The sequence below is a fragment of the Pseudorca crassidens genome, chromosome 2 (genome assembly GCF_039906515.1).
Source record: "Pseudorca crassidens isolate mPseCra1 chromosome 2, mPseCra1.hap1, whole genome shotgun sequence".
In the NCBI taxonomy this organism is placed as follows: domain Eukaryota; kingdom Metazoa; phylum Chordata; class Mammalia; order Artiodactyla; family Delphinidae; genus Pseudorca; species Pseudorca crassidens.
The window spans coordinates 123532806-123550678 of NC_090297.1; the positions used below are offsets into that span (position 1 = coordinate 123532806).

At 44.1% G+C, this 17873-nt stretch overlaps 1 protein-coding gene and 2 non-coding genes across 3 annotated transcripts in view; 2 read left to right on the top strand and 1 right to left on the bottom strand.

Moving 5' to 3' along the window:
• The first annotated feature begins 2339 nt into the window (after positions 1-2339).
• TRNAP-CGG (transfer RNA proline (anticodon CGG)) lies at positions 2340-2411 on the top strand. The gene has a single exon. It is a non-coding gene; the product is annotated as a tRNA-Pro (tRNA).
• Positions 2412-3078: 667 nt separating this feature from the next.
• TRNAP-AGG (transfer RNA proline (anticodon AGG)) lies at positions 3079-3150 on the bottom strand. Its single transcript has one exon. It is a non-coding gene; the product is annotated as a tRNA-Pro (tRNA).
• Positions 3151-8147: 4997 nt separating this feature from the next.
• MPZL1 (myelin protein zero like 1) overlaps positions 8148-17873 on the top strand; it is a 61499-nt gene continuing 51773 nt past the window's right edge. The window contains exon 1 of the mRNA XM_067728537.1: positions 8148-8454. Within this exon, the coding sequence (XP_067584638.1) occupies positions 8163-8454 (292 nt within the window). The 5' untranslated portion in view covers positions 8148-8162. The remainder of the gene's footprint in view (positions 8455-17873) is intronic.

The window sequence follows — 17873 nt, forward strand, 5'->3', positions numbered from 1 at the left end:
ATTCCAGTGACCCCCAAATTCAAGGTACCTTAAGGATGGAAGAGGGCTTCAGAAATGAGAAGCCTCTGCAACCCAACCACCAACTCAAGGGTGTTGGGGAGGGAGAGGGGAGTGCAGGCCAAAAGTAGGCAAGGCTAGCTTAAGACCCTGCACTCCTGGTCCACTGGGGTTAAGGGCCTTAGGATAGGCTCAAACTATGCGGCACAAGTGGGGGGGGGGGTGTGTGTTAAGGAGTCCAAGCTGGTACCGCTCACTCCTCCACAGGGCAACAAATCAAGAGAAGAGTTGCTGAGGCAAGGAATAGCAACTTTATTTGGAAACCCAGCAGACTGAAAAGATGGGGGACTAGTGTCCCAAAGAATCATCTTGCCCAGGTTTGGATGATTGTTTCTTTTATAGAACAAAGAGGGGGAAATGGGGAGGTAAAGTTTTTTGTTTTTTGTTTTAATGGATGACCACAACAAAAGCAACAATGATTGCAATTACCAAACACGAAACACACTCACACTATGTCATAATATTGACATTCAGTCCAGGAATCCTCCACTGTAACAGCTCCTTTACTTTGCAGTGCAAATTGATTTGTATATTTTTTGCCTCTGAGTCCTTGTGGGATTTTTTTTTTATTCAAACAGAAAGTCACAAAAATTATAATTATCCTCATCAGTTCACTCAGTCCCATGTATAATTTTTTTTCCTCTTGATCTTTTGTTAGCACTTTTATGAATTCATCAGTTTTCCATTAGAGTTCTGAAAATGCTTATTCATTCAGTTCAGCAGTATAGTCAGTTAACAGAAACCTGTACCTGTCAGAGTCTTTTCCATGAATTCCTTGACGATGAAACCCTTTTATAGGAACATATTTGCAAAAGCATCAGAGTACACCCAGAACTGTCTGTAAATGACAAAAGACTTAAAAGTGACCACGGTTAAAGATTTGATGAAAGTTCATAATAATGCAATTGACAAGGAAATTTAGTTATTTCTGAGATATACATTTTAAAGTAATAACTAGAATTATGACTTATAACATTATACCAGAACATATAAGAGGTAACGTTTAAAAAAAGAGAGAGAGAGAAGTTATTGCAAACATTTCCTGGTTCTGGCCAGACTCTGGAACGGATGTGTTACTTCCTTCTTTCCTGCAGCCATTCACAGGTGGCCCTGGTCAGGATGTTTCCTGTGAGCTTAAACAAATGTGTTTTAGCTTAACTTTCAGGCATGGGAGGCAGGGTTACCAGAGATGGGCCATCATGTGTACTTTAAGCTACAGGCAACAGCCCTCTAGTAATTAACTTGTAACAAAAGCAATAGAATACAAACGTTAAAGTAAAAGATACAGATCCAGTGAGTCAGATTTGTTCTTCCCTATTACAGTAGGGGATGGAGGTGGGGTGGCGCCAGAGCGAAGGTCCTGCCCACTACCACAGCCTTTTCCACTCCTCCAAGCTACCAAGGCACCCAACTCTGCCCCTTTGCTCCCCAGCCCCTTTCACGGCCCTCGCTATTAACCCCACCTTCCACGACCTCGGTAGTTCCTGTGCCTGCGCTACCACTTCCTTGCCGCCGTGTGGCCTGAGTTATCTCACTGCAAAATGAGGATAACAGTAGTAACTAAGGGAAAATTGTTACAAATATGCAGTGAGTTCAGTACATGTAAAACGCCTAAAAGAGTGCAGGATCTCAAAATGAACGTTCGAAATAAGTTAGCTGTTAATACTCTCTTCTTTGCAAATTCTTCGCTTCATCACTCCCTCCCAGGGATAAGGTGCATCCCTTCCCATCTCTCGCCCGCTCCTCCGCGCTATTTCCCGCCCCGCCCACCCGCGAGCGTCGTCCCGCTGCAGCACAGGGGATTGGGATGGGGACGGGGGTGGGGCACGCGGCACACAGCCAAGTGCTCTGAGGATGGTCTGAGTGAAGAGCGGCGGGACCTCCCCGCAAGGAGCGAAACTGGCAGCGTGGAGACGCTGGGCGGCGGACACCCGGCGGCGTCCAGTATGTCCGAGGGGCCCTGCCCGCGCCCTCCTAGCTCGGGCTCCCAGCGCCCAGCAGCCACCGCGCTGCAGGGGCCGTCCTGGCTCTGGGGAGGCGGCTTCTCGGATCGAGGGCGGACGGCCGCAGGCCGAGGCGCAGAGCCCGGGCGCTGGGTGATACCACCGGCCCCGCGGGGCGAAGTGCACGTCCCTTCCTGGCGCTCCTTCGGGTGGCGAGGAGGGTTTTCGACCAGAGACCTGGGGAGTAAAAGAAGGGTCACCGGCTGGGGTCAGTCAGGCAGTGCGGCCAGAGGCGAGGCAAGGCTGAAGAGAGGCGCTGGGAGCGTTTTTGCGGAGAGCGGCTCGTTGGTCTAGGGGTATGATTCTCGCTTCGGGTGCGAGAGGTCCCGGGTTCAAATCCCGGACGAGCCCGAACCTTTTCTGTCTACGCCTAAAATTTAAAAAACAGTTTCTTTTTCTCACACGGCTCATTTAGAGGCTGAAATGAAACTAGTCCGGTCCCTTGAGCTCGAATCTTCATCGTCTTCGCTTTAGGAAGTAAAGGATTGGATGAGATCAATTCGTTCAGTATGTGGTCTTTGTACGTCTGAGGGCAAGGTATGAAAATGCTTGTACCCTTTAAAACACACGTACTTGGAAAAAAGACAAGCCTCGTGCGGACTTCTGGGCACCCCTCGAACACTCCAAACGTGAGCAGGGGGCGCCGTGGATTAGCGGCACCAGGGTGATGGGGCGCGCTGTCCTCCTCCAGCGGTCGCTGTGCGTGCGGACATGCGCGGGCCTGGGCAAGTTTAAACCGCACCTGTAGGCAATCGAGATTGGAACTCAGTCCCTAACACAAGCGCTCGACTCCGAAACTGGCGGGAATGGGGACAAGCATTTTCAAAGTATTACATGGTTAGCAAACTTTCTACGTTTTCATGTTACGTCTTTTAATGGTATTTGAACGTAAAGTGTGCTCTAAGTTCAAAAAGTCTCAACTTTGTATTTTCCACCAACGTGTATTTATTACATTTATGGATCTATTCTAAAATTAATTTCTTTAGAAATTATTAATTCCTGAAGAAGGAAAAAAGGCGGGCTCGTCCGGGATTTGAACCCGGGACCTCTCGCACCCTAAGCGAGAATCATACCCCTAGACCAACGAGCCGTCGTGTCTCACTGCTTTCCGTCATTATAAAAGAAGGAGGAACTACTTAGTCCCGCGCCCCCAAGTGGTTATCCGTGTAATATGTTTATATCCTTCAGCTGTTTCGCGTTCTTGTGTTTTCGATTTTCTTTCTTTTCTCTCTTGGTCTTTGAAAATCAATGACAGAGAAGAAAACAACGGTGTCACTACCAGTGGCATATTTACAATTCCATTTATATTTATGGCTGATAAGTTGCAGTGAGTGTGTGGCAATATCCCTGTGGCAGGCGGATTCCAGATTCTCTCCCTTGCTGCGTTCAGGATGTTGCTCTTTCCAATAGTAGTAAAATTGTCCGTTTCTCGCCTTCACCTTTCATCCTAGTGTTCAAAGCACCACCTTTCCAGCCTTGCAAATTACCATCACTGTGTTTTTACTCAAACTGTTTTCTTCAGCTGGAAAATCTGTCTCTCTCTCTTTTCCATAAATCCCAAACTCTGACCTTCTCAGAAAAAGATCCTTTAACATATTAAAACCAATTTTATGTGGTATATAATTGGGTTGCAGTCTTGTCTCCTCTAATCATTATTTATTAGAGGACAAGACATCAACACTAACAGCAACACTGAATTCGACTGTATAATTGACAACCAATTGTTATATAATTGGTGCCCAATATCTTTAACGCATGGCTTCTTTACTATATTTTGAATTATTAAATACTCAGTACTGAGGCTTATGCTGGCAAAACTGGTGCTCAGTGAATAATTTCTGAATGACCACCATTTGTTCCAAATCCCTTAAAAATACAAATTTTGGTATTTGGACAACCACTAATTGTGAATTGCAACTTTAGCAAATAACTAACCAGATAGGAAACTACAAGTAGACAGGGTGACTATCCTGAACAGGCCTATTTGTTTATTTTATGTCATATAACATTCATTCTCCAGTTTATTCATTCATTTGATTGCTCATTCGTTCAACAAACATTTAGAAGCGCTATGGGCCAGACTCTGAGTTGTCAACTTTCTTCTTATGGTTTGATACGAGTAAATTGCAGTTCTGGAGCTCCAACGTTCAGTCCCCACCTTTTGTTTTATTGGAAACTGCCCTAACTTGAGTCTTCAGTCCTCCTTAGGGCCCAAGGCAAGGAGAATAAGAATACCTTTTAAGATGTTCGTTAGATGCCAGCAGAGTTTATTCATCAGAACCTAACTGGAAAAAAATGTGCCCTGGACACTTAAGAAATTTCTATTTCTCCCAAGAATGAGGAAACTACAAAATATAACTCGTTAGGTAAAATAACGTAACCACTTCAGTTTTCTGGAAACCTCCAACTCTACAGTTACCAAGAGGTCTGTCGCTATGCTCATCTTTCCTACTTGAATTTACTACAGTTATTATCATTTTAGGGCTTTTTTTTTCTTACTCCTACTTCTCTCTAGTGATTGAAAGGGTTTGTCTTTTATGCTGCAGGTGCCACTAGAGTATCATATTTGCCCCCCCAACCGTGATACAGGAAGACTGACGGTAACGAAACTCAGGATATCAATTGCCCAACTCACAGTGAGAAATGTCTCTATCCTGGTGAGAGGAATGCCTGTGCTCTCTCTCCAGTGTACATTCTCCCCTCATAGGTGAGGCAGTAGTAGTACATAGGTGGCAGCAAGGCACAGGGAGACAGAGGAGCTTGAAGAACATTTTATTCCAGCCACAGTAAATGAAGAAGCCTGGTGACATATCCTTCTATACAATGAACCCTAAAGACCCCATTACCCATGTTCCCCCAGCTTGGTGCCCAGAGACACTCGAATTTTCAGATTTTCAAAAAGTTCCTAGAAAAATGCAACCCCTTTCCTGGATTGAGACATTCTCTCTGTAGAAATGTTAATGAAACTGGTTTAGCACCAGGTAAATCTTTCTCGGTGTGGCCTGGGATTCACCTTTGACTCTATCTCATATTCATCAAATCTCAGTCATCCTGGAATGGCTTGCTATCACCACCCACAGATCACAGCATTCCATTTTCTTCTGGCAACAGATCTTAAAAAACAAGGAAGGAGAGAATGCCAGTGAGAGTACAGCGGGTGGAAGAGAATTCTACTACAATCACAGAGATGTCGGAAATTTTGGTGCCTGACACCCTCTTCCTACTTCTCCCATTAATTCCAGGTCTAGAAAGTTCTGTCCATATATATTTGCCATCACTAGTTGCTCCTGGGTGCCCCCTATCTGATCTCTATTAAGAGAAGACTTAACACCCTGAGATGTTCCCAAGGCAAAACCCCTCCTTATTAGTGCATTTATTGTGCAGTGCGTGGAGCGAGAAGTCTTTGAGGCCAATGGATCTGCACATAGGTAACTATTATCAGACAAGACTCTGCACATGATTTTCCTTCTTACTGACTCTGTGACGAAGATTCTCCCCAAGGAGCCCATTCTTTTTAGAGGCAAGGCAGCCCATTAAAAATGACTTTTCTCACCTGATGGAAAGTCTTCGGTTGATTCTGACTGTATGCCTGGACTGATTGAGCTGGAAAGAGGAGTTTCCAGGAGGAAGAAGGAGGTATCTGAAGAGGAGGTTTGTTGAGTGAGAACTTCAGGCTCACAATAGTGATTGAAATCCAAAGCTTTTGTTTGTTTGTTTGTTTTCCATTTACTATCTCTACAGAAGAATCAGAAACTACAATACAAGGCCTATGGCTAAAACAACCTCACATGATTTTGTTTTTCTTTGTAACTTCTCTAGATTAGTTCAATAAACATTCATTCTTCTATTCAGTCAACAAATATTTATTAAGTATCTACTGATGGTCTGATATTGTTTATTGTGGAAACACTTTGCTGCCCCAGCAGGCTCCAGTTTCACGGTAGCCCTTCTGTTGCTTCCTTGGGCTCCACACCTAGATATCTAACTGCCTTCTGATTGACTGTCTGGGTGTTCTCAGCTCTTTCAGCTGTGTTCAAGGCCCAGCTCATTAGCTTTCCTCACAGACCAGGTTTTCTTCCTGGGTTTTTAGTCTTAGTTAACTGGTAGCATCATTCACCACTCTGGATAGAAATTGGAGGTCACATCTGTCTTTGATTAGACTTCCCATCTAATTTATACCCAGTCCTGTCATTCCTTTTGTGAAATGTTTCCGCAGTCCTCATCTTCCTCTCCACCATCACTGCCAACACCTTATCTCATGCTCTCTTCACTCTTGCCTTGTCTGTTGCAGGAGTCACCCTTTTAAAACACAGATCTGAACTTGTCACTTCCCTCTCATCACTCCCCACTGCCTATACGATAAAGACAACCCCAGGCTCTTCAAAATATTACCACAGCCTCCTTTTCCAGCATTCTCTCTTTCCCCTCTTTCACTCACTCCCCCTGAAGTTCCAAACCACACAGGATTAACCCACTATTCCTTGCACCTGATACTGCTTTCTTTTTTTTTTTTTTTTTTTATACTGCTTTCTTGTTTCTGAGTTTGCTTTTCCTGTTTCTCTCTGGTGAAAATTTATTCAGCCTTTAAAATCCACCTCAAATGCTACATCCTCTGTGCATCTTTTCCAGACACCACACAGGCCAGTGGTTCTCAGAAGAGGGAGGTAGCTGTATTGAGGTACATCACAGTCAGTGGAGAAGCTTTTAACATAACATGTGTCTTTGAGAACCACTGTCCCTGTTGGCCTTACGGTTTCTCCTTTGTTCGACCTTCTCTTCAAGCATTGAAAAAGATTTAGTTCAGTAGTTGCTTGCTACACTGACTGGTAGACTCTGTGCTTCTTGAGAGTAAAGTCTAGGTATTCTACCTCTACAGCACATAGTAATTGCTCACTTAATGCATTTGTATTCTTTCCAACCTATGACATTCCAGAAACACTTCATGAGGATCTTGCTGAGAGAGAAATAGAGTGAAATCGTTCTTTTTCTTTTTAGTTTTCCCTCACTAGTGCTAAAGTAATTATTATGAGTTTGCTGAACTATAAGGGTAAAATAGCTAAAATATCAGGAAAGGTGTTCATAAGGTTGACTTGAGACAAAACCCTGAAATGAGGGGCTGCATTTGGGTGCTCTCACCATGCTCTTCTCCCACTCTCATCCTAATTGTCTAATACTTGTTTCCTTCTCTCACACTATTGGCCTCCCATCTGGATTTTTTCCTTTTTTTCCTTCACCCTCATTTTTCTTGTGCTCCTGTCCTTCCGTTTCTCCCTCTTGTGGGCTGTTCTCATAAGGACTCTTCCAAACACTTTCCAGAATTTATTGGGCAACCAGTAAGTGGCAGACACCGTTCTGGGCCAAGGTAGCCAAGTGGAGCCGGCTCAGAACGGCACTTCAGAGTCTGGGTGGGGAATGTGACAATATTTATTGACAAATCGAGGGATATTTTGTTTACAAAAGCAAAACAAACAAAACCCCATTCATTTGTGCTCCAGGTAGTAGGAAAGAGTTCCCCGTTCCCAACCCTTTTTAAACCAAAACAGGGGTCTCCTAAGAGGAGATTCAGACAAGATGGAGACTTCTTTTTAAGCTAGTAGATTTCTCAATATGCACACATAAATTATCTGATCCAGGCAAAGGACAGGCCTTAGAGACAGGACAAGGGGAGAGATGTGTTCTATCTGAACGACTGAATCAGAAGTCTCTCCCCATCGTAGCCCTCGTTTTTTGTTTTTTGTTTGTTGGTTTTTTTAATTTTGTAAACGAACTGCTTCTTTTCCTTTAGGTAAGGCTCAGAGAAACCGGGAAAAGCTGAAACAGGCGAAGACAGACAATGCATAGATCTGGAGGACTGGACCCTTAAAGAGGCAGAGGAGACGCTGGCAGGGGGGGCGGGCGGGCCAGGACAGACCAGCGGACAGCCACGCAGGCAGGCAGGCAGGCAGAGGGCTTGGCGGCGGTCGCCTCGGACAGCCGGGGACCTCCAGCGCCGGCATAAGGAGCCTGGGTGGGACCGAAAAGGCGGGGCCCCGCCTGCAGAGAGGGAGTGATGGACAGTCTGTGACTTCCAATCGAGTCCTTCAAAGTGCGCGGAGCAGGCCAATGAGCGGACAGCTGGGGCCGGCGCGAGGCCGAGGTCTGGGCGGAGGGCTGGCTGGCAGCGGCTGGGGCCGCGAGCGGGGATTGCGGCGTGGAGGTGCTAGCAGACGCGGGCGGCGGCGAGTCCGGAGCCCCCGGGCCGGAGCCGAGCTAACCGCAGTGGGGACCGGGGCCCAGAGCCGCGGCGACTGCGGCCGGAGGACGATGGCAGCGCCCGCCGGGGCCGGGGCACTGATTGCATCCCCAGACCGCAGGCGCTGGCTGTGGTCGGTGTTTGCGCTGGCGCTCGGGCTCTGTGAGTGAAGCCGGGATGGCGGGGGCGGCGGGGCCAGGTGGCGGGCCCTGCGCGCGCGGGGCGCCGAGGTGGGGAGGGGGCGCGGCCTGCACGCCCTGGGGCCCGGGGAACGGAGCCGGCGGACCCCGCGACGGGCTGAAGGGGCGCGGAGCCTCTTTCTTCTTCCTGGATCCCTGCGTGTGGAGGAGGCGGGGAGAACTCCCTACCTTGCTCATTCCTGGGGGGCTGTCTGGGGAGCGGGCCCGGCGGGAGGCCGCATTGCGCCCTCGCTGAGTCGCCCACCGTCTCCGCCTGGCGACTCTGGGTCGCCCAGGCCCGCTTGGGATTCCGGTTCAGGAACCCGGGCTTCTGGCGTTCTCCACCTTTGGGAGGTGGCGGAAGGTTGCAGGGTTTTCATTTGTAGGGCCTTTGTTGATTGTTTCCCTTTTAAGCGACTGTTTTGTTTTACCTTGTTAGTTCCATTTCCAGTGCTCTCCAGCGCATTTTTTAAGCCTCTGAGATAGAAGGGTCCCGGAGTCTCATTTGTCTCATCTCTGTCGTCTGCAGAGCACCAGGAAGAAATTTCCATTACTTCTGTGTTAGGATGCAAAGAGCTGGGAATACCACTGGAGTGACCTGGCTTAAAAGAGTTTGGTCCAATCCATAATAATTACAGTCCTAGTCACCGTAGTTTGACAAGACATAGGACATTAAAAGGTTCATTTTTCTTTAAAAAAAAAAAACACGTTTTTTTCCTTGCCAGATTTCATGAGTGAGACATAAAGTAAACCTCAGGCTGGATTTATTGAATTGGATGAGTTGTTTTACGGACATCTGCAGTGGTGTCTACCACAGGACTTTTTTTGTGTGTGTTGTTCAAAGCAGAGTACTTGTTGCTGTCTCAGAATGTGGTTAAGTAATGGTTATAAAGAGAGCCAACTCCTAAAACACCACGGAGCCTTGTTCATTTCTTTTGTTTTGCGAAATGTCAGTTGCATGACAATATCTGAACATGAGTATACTCAGTAATTACTTTCATGGAAAAGTTCTTAATGTAATCTTTGGAGCCAGGAAAAATACCATTTAATGAATGATTCCAGGAGCTGTAAAGTATAAACGTAAAAGTCCCCCCCACCCTCTGGAGGTTGATAGATGAAGATATACTTTGTATATATAAGACAATCCATTCTGTATAAATGTCTCTCCTGAGGGGGAAAAAAAGGGTTAAAAAGCATGGGGGGTTTGTGGTGGTGGTGATGGTGGTAATATTCATGTTTTAAGTGAAGAAGTAGGAAATAGCTTAAAACTAAGGTGTATCAGAAATCTTGTGTGTTCAGACAGAATTATTATGCATAGGAGGCAGACACCCGTCTTTATTGAGGACAAGAGCAGTCAGAGTAATCTTAATTAAACTCAAGGTATTAAAAAGTAGCAGAACTGAAAAACTGAATATTTATGGATACTAATACAAAAAGATCATCAGAATTACATCTATATACACCTTGGACATATATAGCTCTTCCGTAATGAAGGATGAATGCTGATACGTGAAAGTCAGCAGCTGATGTTATTGGTTAATTTTAGAAAACTATCGAATGTTTCTTCTTTCAAGCTACCTTTTCTTATCATGAATAACTGTACATAGCAGTTCATGTTTGACAGAAAGTCTTCTCAAGTTTGATCTACATACAGTTGTTCAGCAAACATTTACTAAGCATTTTTTAAGTATTAAGCACAAAAAGTATTCTAGGAAGGACAGTCCCTGGCCTCACATAATTTATCGTTCAGTGGGAGAAACAAAGTGTGATAAACAATATGAGAAGTCTTTCATTAATGGTTTGCTGTGAGAGCACTAAGGAGAGTCATCATCTCAGACCGAAGTTCAGGCTGCTAGAGAAGGGGTTGCTTAAGCTAAGTAGGTGTTGGGAGAAAACAGTATAGGCAGAGTCATGAATGAACCTGTTGGTAGGTCAGTGTCGTGAGAAGTTGGATCGTGTATAGGAGAGATGGTGGGAATTGAGGCAGGAGAGCCAGCCAGAGGCACTAACTCCTAAAGGACCTTGTTTGCCATTCATAAGGCTGAATTTTATCCTAAGGGCTGTGGGGAGCCTGTGAAGGATTTCTGTGTTTATCGAGATGTGAAGTGTGAGATAGAATGGTGTGAGGCTGAAGAAACCAGAGGGTTATTGTAACAATCCAGAGGAGGAGGATTGAAGACCCAAATTAAAGCAGTGGGTTATGAAGAGAGGTCATATCCGTGAGCTTGTTAGAAAGTGAATTTGGTGGGGCTTGGAAATCAATTTGATGTGGACTTGAAAGAGAGGAGTGTCAGATGACCCTAAGGTTTTGAGCTTGGAAAGCTGGGCATAGTTTTGGAAAGTAGGGCTTTTCACAGATGAAGATCATGGATGAGGGGAAAGGAGTGTTGGAAGAAGAGGATGGTGAAGTTACTTTTGGATATGTTGAGTTTAAGATGCTGCTGATATATCTCAGTAGAAATGGGACATTTGGGTAGATAGTTTTAGAGGTGAGGAGAAAGTTCTGGTAGGAAATAGAGAGCTGGGAGGCTTTATGCGGGTCGTAGTTAAAGCTATGGATTGCTTGGATGAGGTCAGCAAGGAAGAGTGTATTGAAGGAAATAGCAGAAGGCCAAGGACAGGGTCTTGGGGTATACAGAGCCTGACAAGGACGCTCGTTGAGTAAATGAAGAACCCGAAGAGTGTGGTGTCTTGGAAACTGAGAGAGAGTGAAGTTTTAAGGAAGAAGTTTTAACTGTGTCAGATGAAGAGAGAGTGAATACTTCAAGGATTCACTGAATGTGGCAACTGGAATGTCTTTGGTAACCCTTAGGTAGGAATGAACACACAGTATATGAAGAATAAATCTCAGTAATTTGCATCACCCATTTCAGTAAATGGCGCTACCATCCATCTAACTGCTCAACCCAGAAACCTAGGATCTGCCCTTGATAATGCCCCATCCTTCACTCCCCACATCCAGTCAGTTCTCCCATCTCCAAAATACTTCTAGGAATCAACCACTTCTTTTTTTTTTTTTTCTCTCACCCACTTTTTTTCTATCTGTGGTCCACTCCTAGCATTTTAGTCGAAATCACTGTCATTTCTTGCCTGTGATACTGTGATAGCCCCCCAGCTGGTCTCCCCATTTTCTCCTCTTGCCTCTTTTTAGTCCGTTCTTCACAGAACTGCAAGAATGACTTTATAAAACTGCAAATCAGATCATGTTGCTTTCTCGTTTAAAATTCTTAATGGCTTCCCGTTGCACTCTGAATGACATCCCAACTTCTCCCCATGGCCTATAGTTGTCTATGTGATCTGGTTTCTGCCCGCCTCTCTGACTTCAACTTGTGCCCCTTGCTCACTATATTCAAGCCATGCTGCCATCTTTCTGCTCTTAGACACTCATTCCCACCCCAGGTCCTTTGCACTTGCTTTTCCTGCTGCCTGGTGTGCTCTTTCCCCAAAACTGCCCAGAGCTGTGTCCTTTTCATCAGTGAGGGCTTAGCTTAAATGTCACTTCCTCAGAGAGGCCTTCTCCAACCACCCTATCCAGTGGGGTCCCCTGTTATCATTTCTTGGCCCTTTATGTCCTTATTGTAATTCCTCACTGTTTGGTGGTTCTTCTCTTTTCTCCTCCACTAGAATCCAGGACAGAGATAGTGTTGGTCCTGTTTATAGAAGTATCCCTAGTGCTTAGCGTAGTGGATATGATAGATACTAATAAATATTTATTAAATGGCAAGGAGGCGTAGGCGTGTCTTGATAACAGTTTGTTAGTAGTTTGCCACACGTAGTTAGGATTTAGCCTGGCACATAGTAGGTATTTTTAGCCTGGCACATAGTAGGTATCCAAGAAATGTTTGTTGAAAGAAGGAATATTTTTTCCAAGTGTGATTTTTATACATTATCTGATAATTATCACTCTTTGAGTACTATTTCATATTTCTTCAGAAATGTATGGAATGAATTAACATTCTTCAACCACTTTAAGCACTATAGTTTTGGAATTACTACTTATTATATACCAAAATTGTTTTATCACGTTTGTTATAGTATCTGAGTGTTTTATCAATAAAACTTTTATATTTTTTGAGGCTTGTTGACCAAGGTAGACTTCAAGTACTACCCCTGTAGTTGAAAGGCCACTAATCTAATTACCACTTCCCACAGCCTTTTACTCCTTATTTACTAGTTGAGATAATAAAACAAAAACTTAGTTGTTTTTTTTTTTAAATATTCTACCATTCATTTTTACCCTAACTCCAGGGTATTCACTAGGCTCAGAAGCTGCCCAAAAAAGAAATAAAGACACTATTAAGTGAAAGAGAGATATATGTGAAAAGTATATAAAATGCAAATTTGCGTTTTCACAAAGTCTTTATTCACTTATTCAACCAAATGAACACCTCCTGGGCGCCAGGCACTGTTTTAGGTACTGTGGATGCAGCAGGGAGCCTAGATTCTCGTGGGAGGTGACAGACTATTCAAATAAAATAATGAACACCAAAGGACGGTTTAAATTCCTGACAGTCACCACATTTAAGATATTCACCTACCGTGAAAGGTTGCAGTAAAAAAAAAAGAAAAGAGGGAGAGGGAATACTATTGGCATTACAAAATAGATGTTTTTTTAACTTACAAAGGATCCATTGTGGGATTTCATTAATGGTTGCTCTTTCCTACTGAGTTTAAAATGTGATTTAATTGGGAAAAACATAAGGCTTCCCTGGCGGCGCAGTGGTTGACAGTCCGCCTGCCCGTGCAGGGGACGCGGGTTCGTGCCCCGGTCCGGGAAGATCCCACATGCTGTGGAACGACTGGGCCTGTGAGCCATGGCTGCTGAGCCTGCGCGTTAGGAGCCTGTGCTCCGCTAACGGGAGAGGCCACAACAGTGAGAGGCCCGCGTACCGCAAAAAAAAAACGAAAACCAAAACATAATATACACAGTTTTTCAGAAATATTGCTGCCTCCCCTCCACCTAGTTAATGCTGGTCTACCTGCTAAATATTTCTCACATTCCTTTCTATCGCCACTGAGGCTGATTTAGTGCAGCCACAATCACATTTCTCCTGGATGATTAGAATCTTTTAACTGGAGCCCAGTTGTGTTTTTATTGAATTGTATCTTTATCTGAGAATTTGGATTCTCTGTGTAGGACATGCATCTCACGTGTACCTAAACCTTGCAAAGATTTTAATCTTGCTAAGACCATTGGAGTCATTTTAAAAAAGAGAATAAATGGTTTGCTTTGACATGGAATTCATTATAGGTTAGTTTGGTCTTTAGCCTCCATCAAAGGAAATTTAATTATTAGAAGAACTAAAAGCATTGCCTGAGGTCTCAAGTATCAGATGGCTCTGGGTCACCATCCCTAAGGCTGGTGAGATATGAAGGCTTCATATATCTTGAGTGATAGTCCTTTCTTCCTTTTCCACTCTTTGCCAAGCGCTTGACATTAGCAATGCCCTAGAGTCTCGACCAAAGTCATTGGAATTTTGGCTGCTAAGAAGGCAGAGGTCAGTTGGCTTTGTGACCATTTGTAGCGCCTGAATTGAGAAATTGCAATTGTCTCCTGGGACCTTTATATCTTTGCCCTTAAACCTCTTTATTTATTTGTTATCTTTTTGAATGCATGTGGACTGCTGTAATTTTTTTTTTCACTTATAATTTTCCCTTGGTCCCATTAGGCCTTTATGAAAAGGATAATTTCATTGATAAATTCTTCTTCAGTGATTTATTCTTTTTTTTTTCCCCCTTCCAAACTCAAAGTCTCTTTAGAAATTGTGATCCTTTGTAATACCTTTGATCTACTCTCAGGGCCTGTGGCTTGAATAGTTTTCTAACAACTGTGATGTGTTGTACCCAGTTCTTAGGTTTAACTAATTGGCGTTAGAGAGGCAGTATGTCTTTGTTGAGCCTGAGTTATTTATTATTATAGATAAGATTGCCCCTTAGAATGAAATCCCTGACTTGAGTTTGTTAGTACTGTGCTGTAACTTGTAACCAGCTGAGCAAATGTCAGTGAATTTGCAATGAACATTTTCTATACTGAGACTCTGATATTCTACTTTGGCATCTGGGGAGTTCGTTATGTGCAATTTAAAACCATTTTAAAAATGCTTTTATCAGAATTCAGAAATGTCTTCTTTTCTCTCCAAACGTTAAAGAACCCAGTGTGCAGTTATGTAAGTTTAACGTAATCCTGTGCTTCTTCCAGATAACACTTTAAAAGATGAAGGTGCTATATTGTAGACTAAGCTTCAGTAAGAACTTATATGACCCTGTGCCAGACAGTTTCCTACAGTTACTCACATCCAGGTCATAATTGCTATTTACCTTCCTCTGAAGGGTGTTGCTAGGAAACATAAGCAAAGGACTCAGCTTCCTAAGAGAAAAATGTGTTAAAATGCAAATATTTGAAATCTCCTAAATGGTAAGAAGGGCAGAGAGAAAGTGAGTAGTTAGGGAGAAGTTTTGAATTAATTAACTCACATTTTATCTATCTATCTGTCTAGATATAGATACAGATTTTATATATATATTTATCTATATATATATCTTTTTCTTTTCAGCCAGGTATAACTTAGAAGTTTGGATATAAAACTAGGTTCATGTTATTTCTTTTGTTCTGCCCTCATTTATTGAGTGTGTACCATGTGCCAGGCCTTTGCTAATCAATTTATATCCATTATCTCATCTCCTTACAACTCTGTGTGATAATCATTATTTTTATTAATTTTACAGATGAGGAAACTAAGAATCAGACAGGTTGTGTAACTTGTGCAAAATCACACAGCTAATATATGGTAGAGTTGGGACTCAAAACTCCAAAGCATATATTTGCAACCACTCTGCATTATTATAGAATTTCTTCTTCAAAGTTTCTAACCACTTTTTCGGAGGCTTCCAGGATGTCTTAAATGTTTGCAAAGAGTCTTTTAACTGTCCCAGGGCATCCACCAATGTCCTCGTCTCTGTGGTCAAGTTTGTGCTGAGAACCCCATGCCTTGATGCTGCTGGCTCCACCCTAGAGGGATGAAGCTGCGCAGTGAAGCCCTCCTCACTAATGATGCAAAATCGTGCTCTGACTGCTCCTCAGGGATTGTTAAGGGTGTGGTTCTTGTAGTTTCTCACTCTGATACTGCTCCCTCTGGCGAGGACACAGCATGAATCCATTTATCCAAGTGTCTGACACCATGAGGCTCAGCAAGGTTCCTTGCCCTTCATCAGGAGGCACTACATGTTGACAAGCCGCTGAACCTTCCCTCTTCACTTGGGCTGAGTTCTCCCTGGAGGCTGTGCAGATCCTTCTGCAGTTAGACTCCTGGCAGGCTTGCCCTACAGGATGTCCAGACAGGCTCAGGGTGTTCAAACCAGAGGCTTCTCACTGGCCGCCTTTCCCTGGCCCCTCCACCCCATTGGAAGAGGTTCTGTAGCCCTGCTGCCTACCTTGAGCAGAAGTTCCAGCCCTTGTCTCTTAACTAGTAGGGAACTTTAAGTCTTGATCACTTTCAGCTGTTTGGAATTTAATTCCTCCCTCCCCCCCACCCCAGTGACTGCAAGTATAGAAGAACCCCAGTAAGGCTTGCTGAACTTTATACACTAGAGAGATTAGAAAATATTTCAATAATAAGCAGAGGTGATGCTGATTTGTATATGGATTTCAGAACAGAAAATGCTGAGGGGCAATTTCTCATTCTCATTTCAAATTATAGGTCCACATTCTCTTACCAGCAATTCCAAAATCCCAAAAGCTCTGAAACTGAAAGATTTTTCCTAAGTTTGATACAAACTCTTTTTTTTTTAAATTTATTTATTTTTGGCTGCGTTGGGCCTTCGTTGCTGCGTGCAGACTTTTTCTAGTTGTGGCGAGTGGGCTTAGTTGCTCCGTGGCATGTGGGATCTTCCCGGACCAGGGCTACGAACCCGTGTCCCCTGCATTGGCAGGCGGATTCTTAACCACCGTGTCACCAGGGAAGTCCCAATACAAACTCTTTTGGCTGCAAAATTTGACCTGAACTAATGAGAGACTATTTTCAATCGTGATCCACTTGGTAAGACCAATTATATGTTTCAATACAGAAATACTTATGTGTTTGTTTATGGGATGCTGCCCTATACCCGGTTGGGGCTGTTTATATAATATATAGTGTATGCATTGTATTAATTTTCTGAAATCTGAAAAAGTCTACCTTCTGAAACACATCTAATACATAAAGCTAATGGCTTGCCACTTAATCGCCTTTAATCTCCTTTCTTAGTTTATGCTACCTTGGACTCGGCCTCCTCTTTATTCAAGGGGTTCTAGATCTGTAAACTGGCGCAAGTCTGGGAATTGATGGAGGAGACGTGACTTTTTGTTTTTATGATTCAAGTTAGACTTTTGTTCCCGTGACCTAGAACTTTTCTGCTTATATAGCTCAAGTAGGAATTTAGTTGGCTGCCCGTCTGTATCACTTCCAGGAGCACTGTGATCACCTAACCAGCGTTGTGTGTCCCTGTGAGTCAGACTACTCTGGTTGGCTGCTTTCCCTCTGCTGTTCATTATGGTAACTATACCTGCCTTGCCTTTGACAGCTGAGTGCTGCCACTTCCCCGGACACTCCAGGATCCAGTTCCTTCCATTGCATTTAGGAAGCATCACATCAGTGTTAACAATTCCCTCTGTCAGTTCTGGCTTACAGAGAAGAGTGGTCCCGGGGCTCTTCAAAGATGCTGGGGCTCCTGTCACAAATTTATTTCTCATAGTTACGCTGAAAGGCATGTCTTCTGGACCTTCCCAGGGTGGATGATTGTGTCTTAAATGACAGATCCACTCTAACTTTCCAATCTTCCTGAACTTTCATTAAATCCCTTCCCCTAGGGACTTCCCTGGTGGCGCAGTAGTTGGGAATTCGCCTGCCAGTGCAGGGGACACGGGTTCGAGCCCTGGTCCGGGAAGATCCCTCATGCCATGGAGCAACTAAGCCCGTGCACCACAACTACTGAGCCCGTTTGCCACAACTACTGATGCCACGTGCCACAACTACTGACACCTGCATGCCTAGAGCCCGTGCTGCACAACAAGAGAAGCCAGCGCAATGAGAAGCCCACGCAGTGCAATGAAGAGTAGCCCCCGCTCGCCACAACTAGAGAAAGCTTGCATGCGGCAACAAAGACCCAATGCAGCCAAAATAAATAAATAAAGTAATTAATTAAAAAAAAAATCCTTTCCTCTACATTAAGCCAAGGCAGGTCTGGCATTCCAAGTTCATTTACTGTGGGCCACTTTGGGTCCACGTTGTAGCCGAGGAACCAAAACAAACAGAGCTCTTTCTAAGGCCCTGAGTTGCGGCATTAAATGCAGAATATCTATTTAATGGGCTCTTATCGATCTATTTGGCCCGATTCAACTTTCTGTTCCTTCCACCATTATCCCAC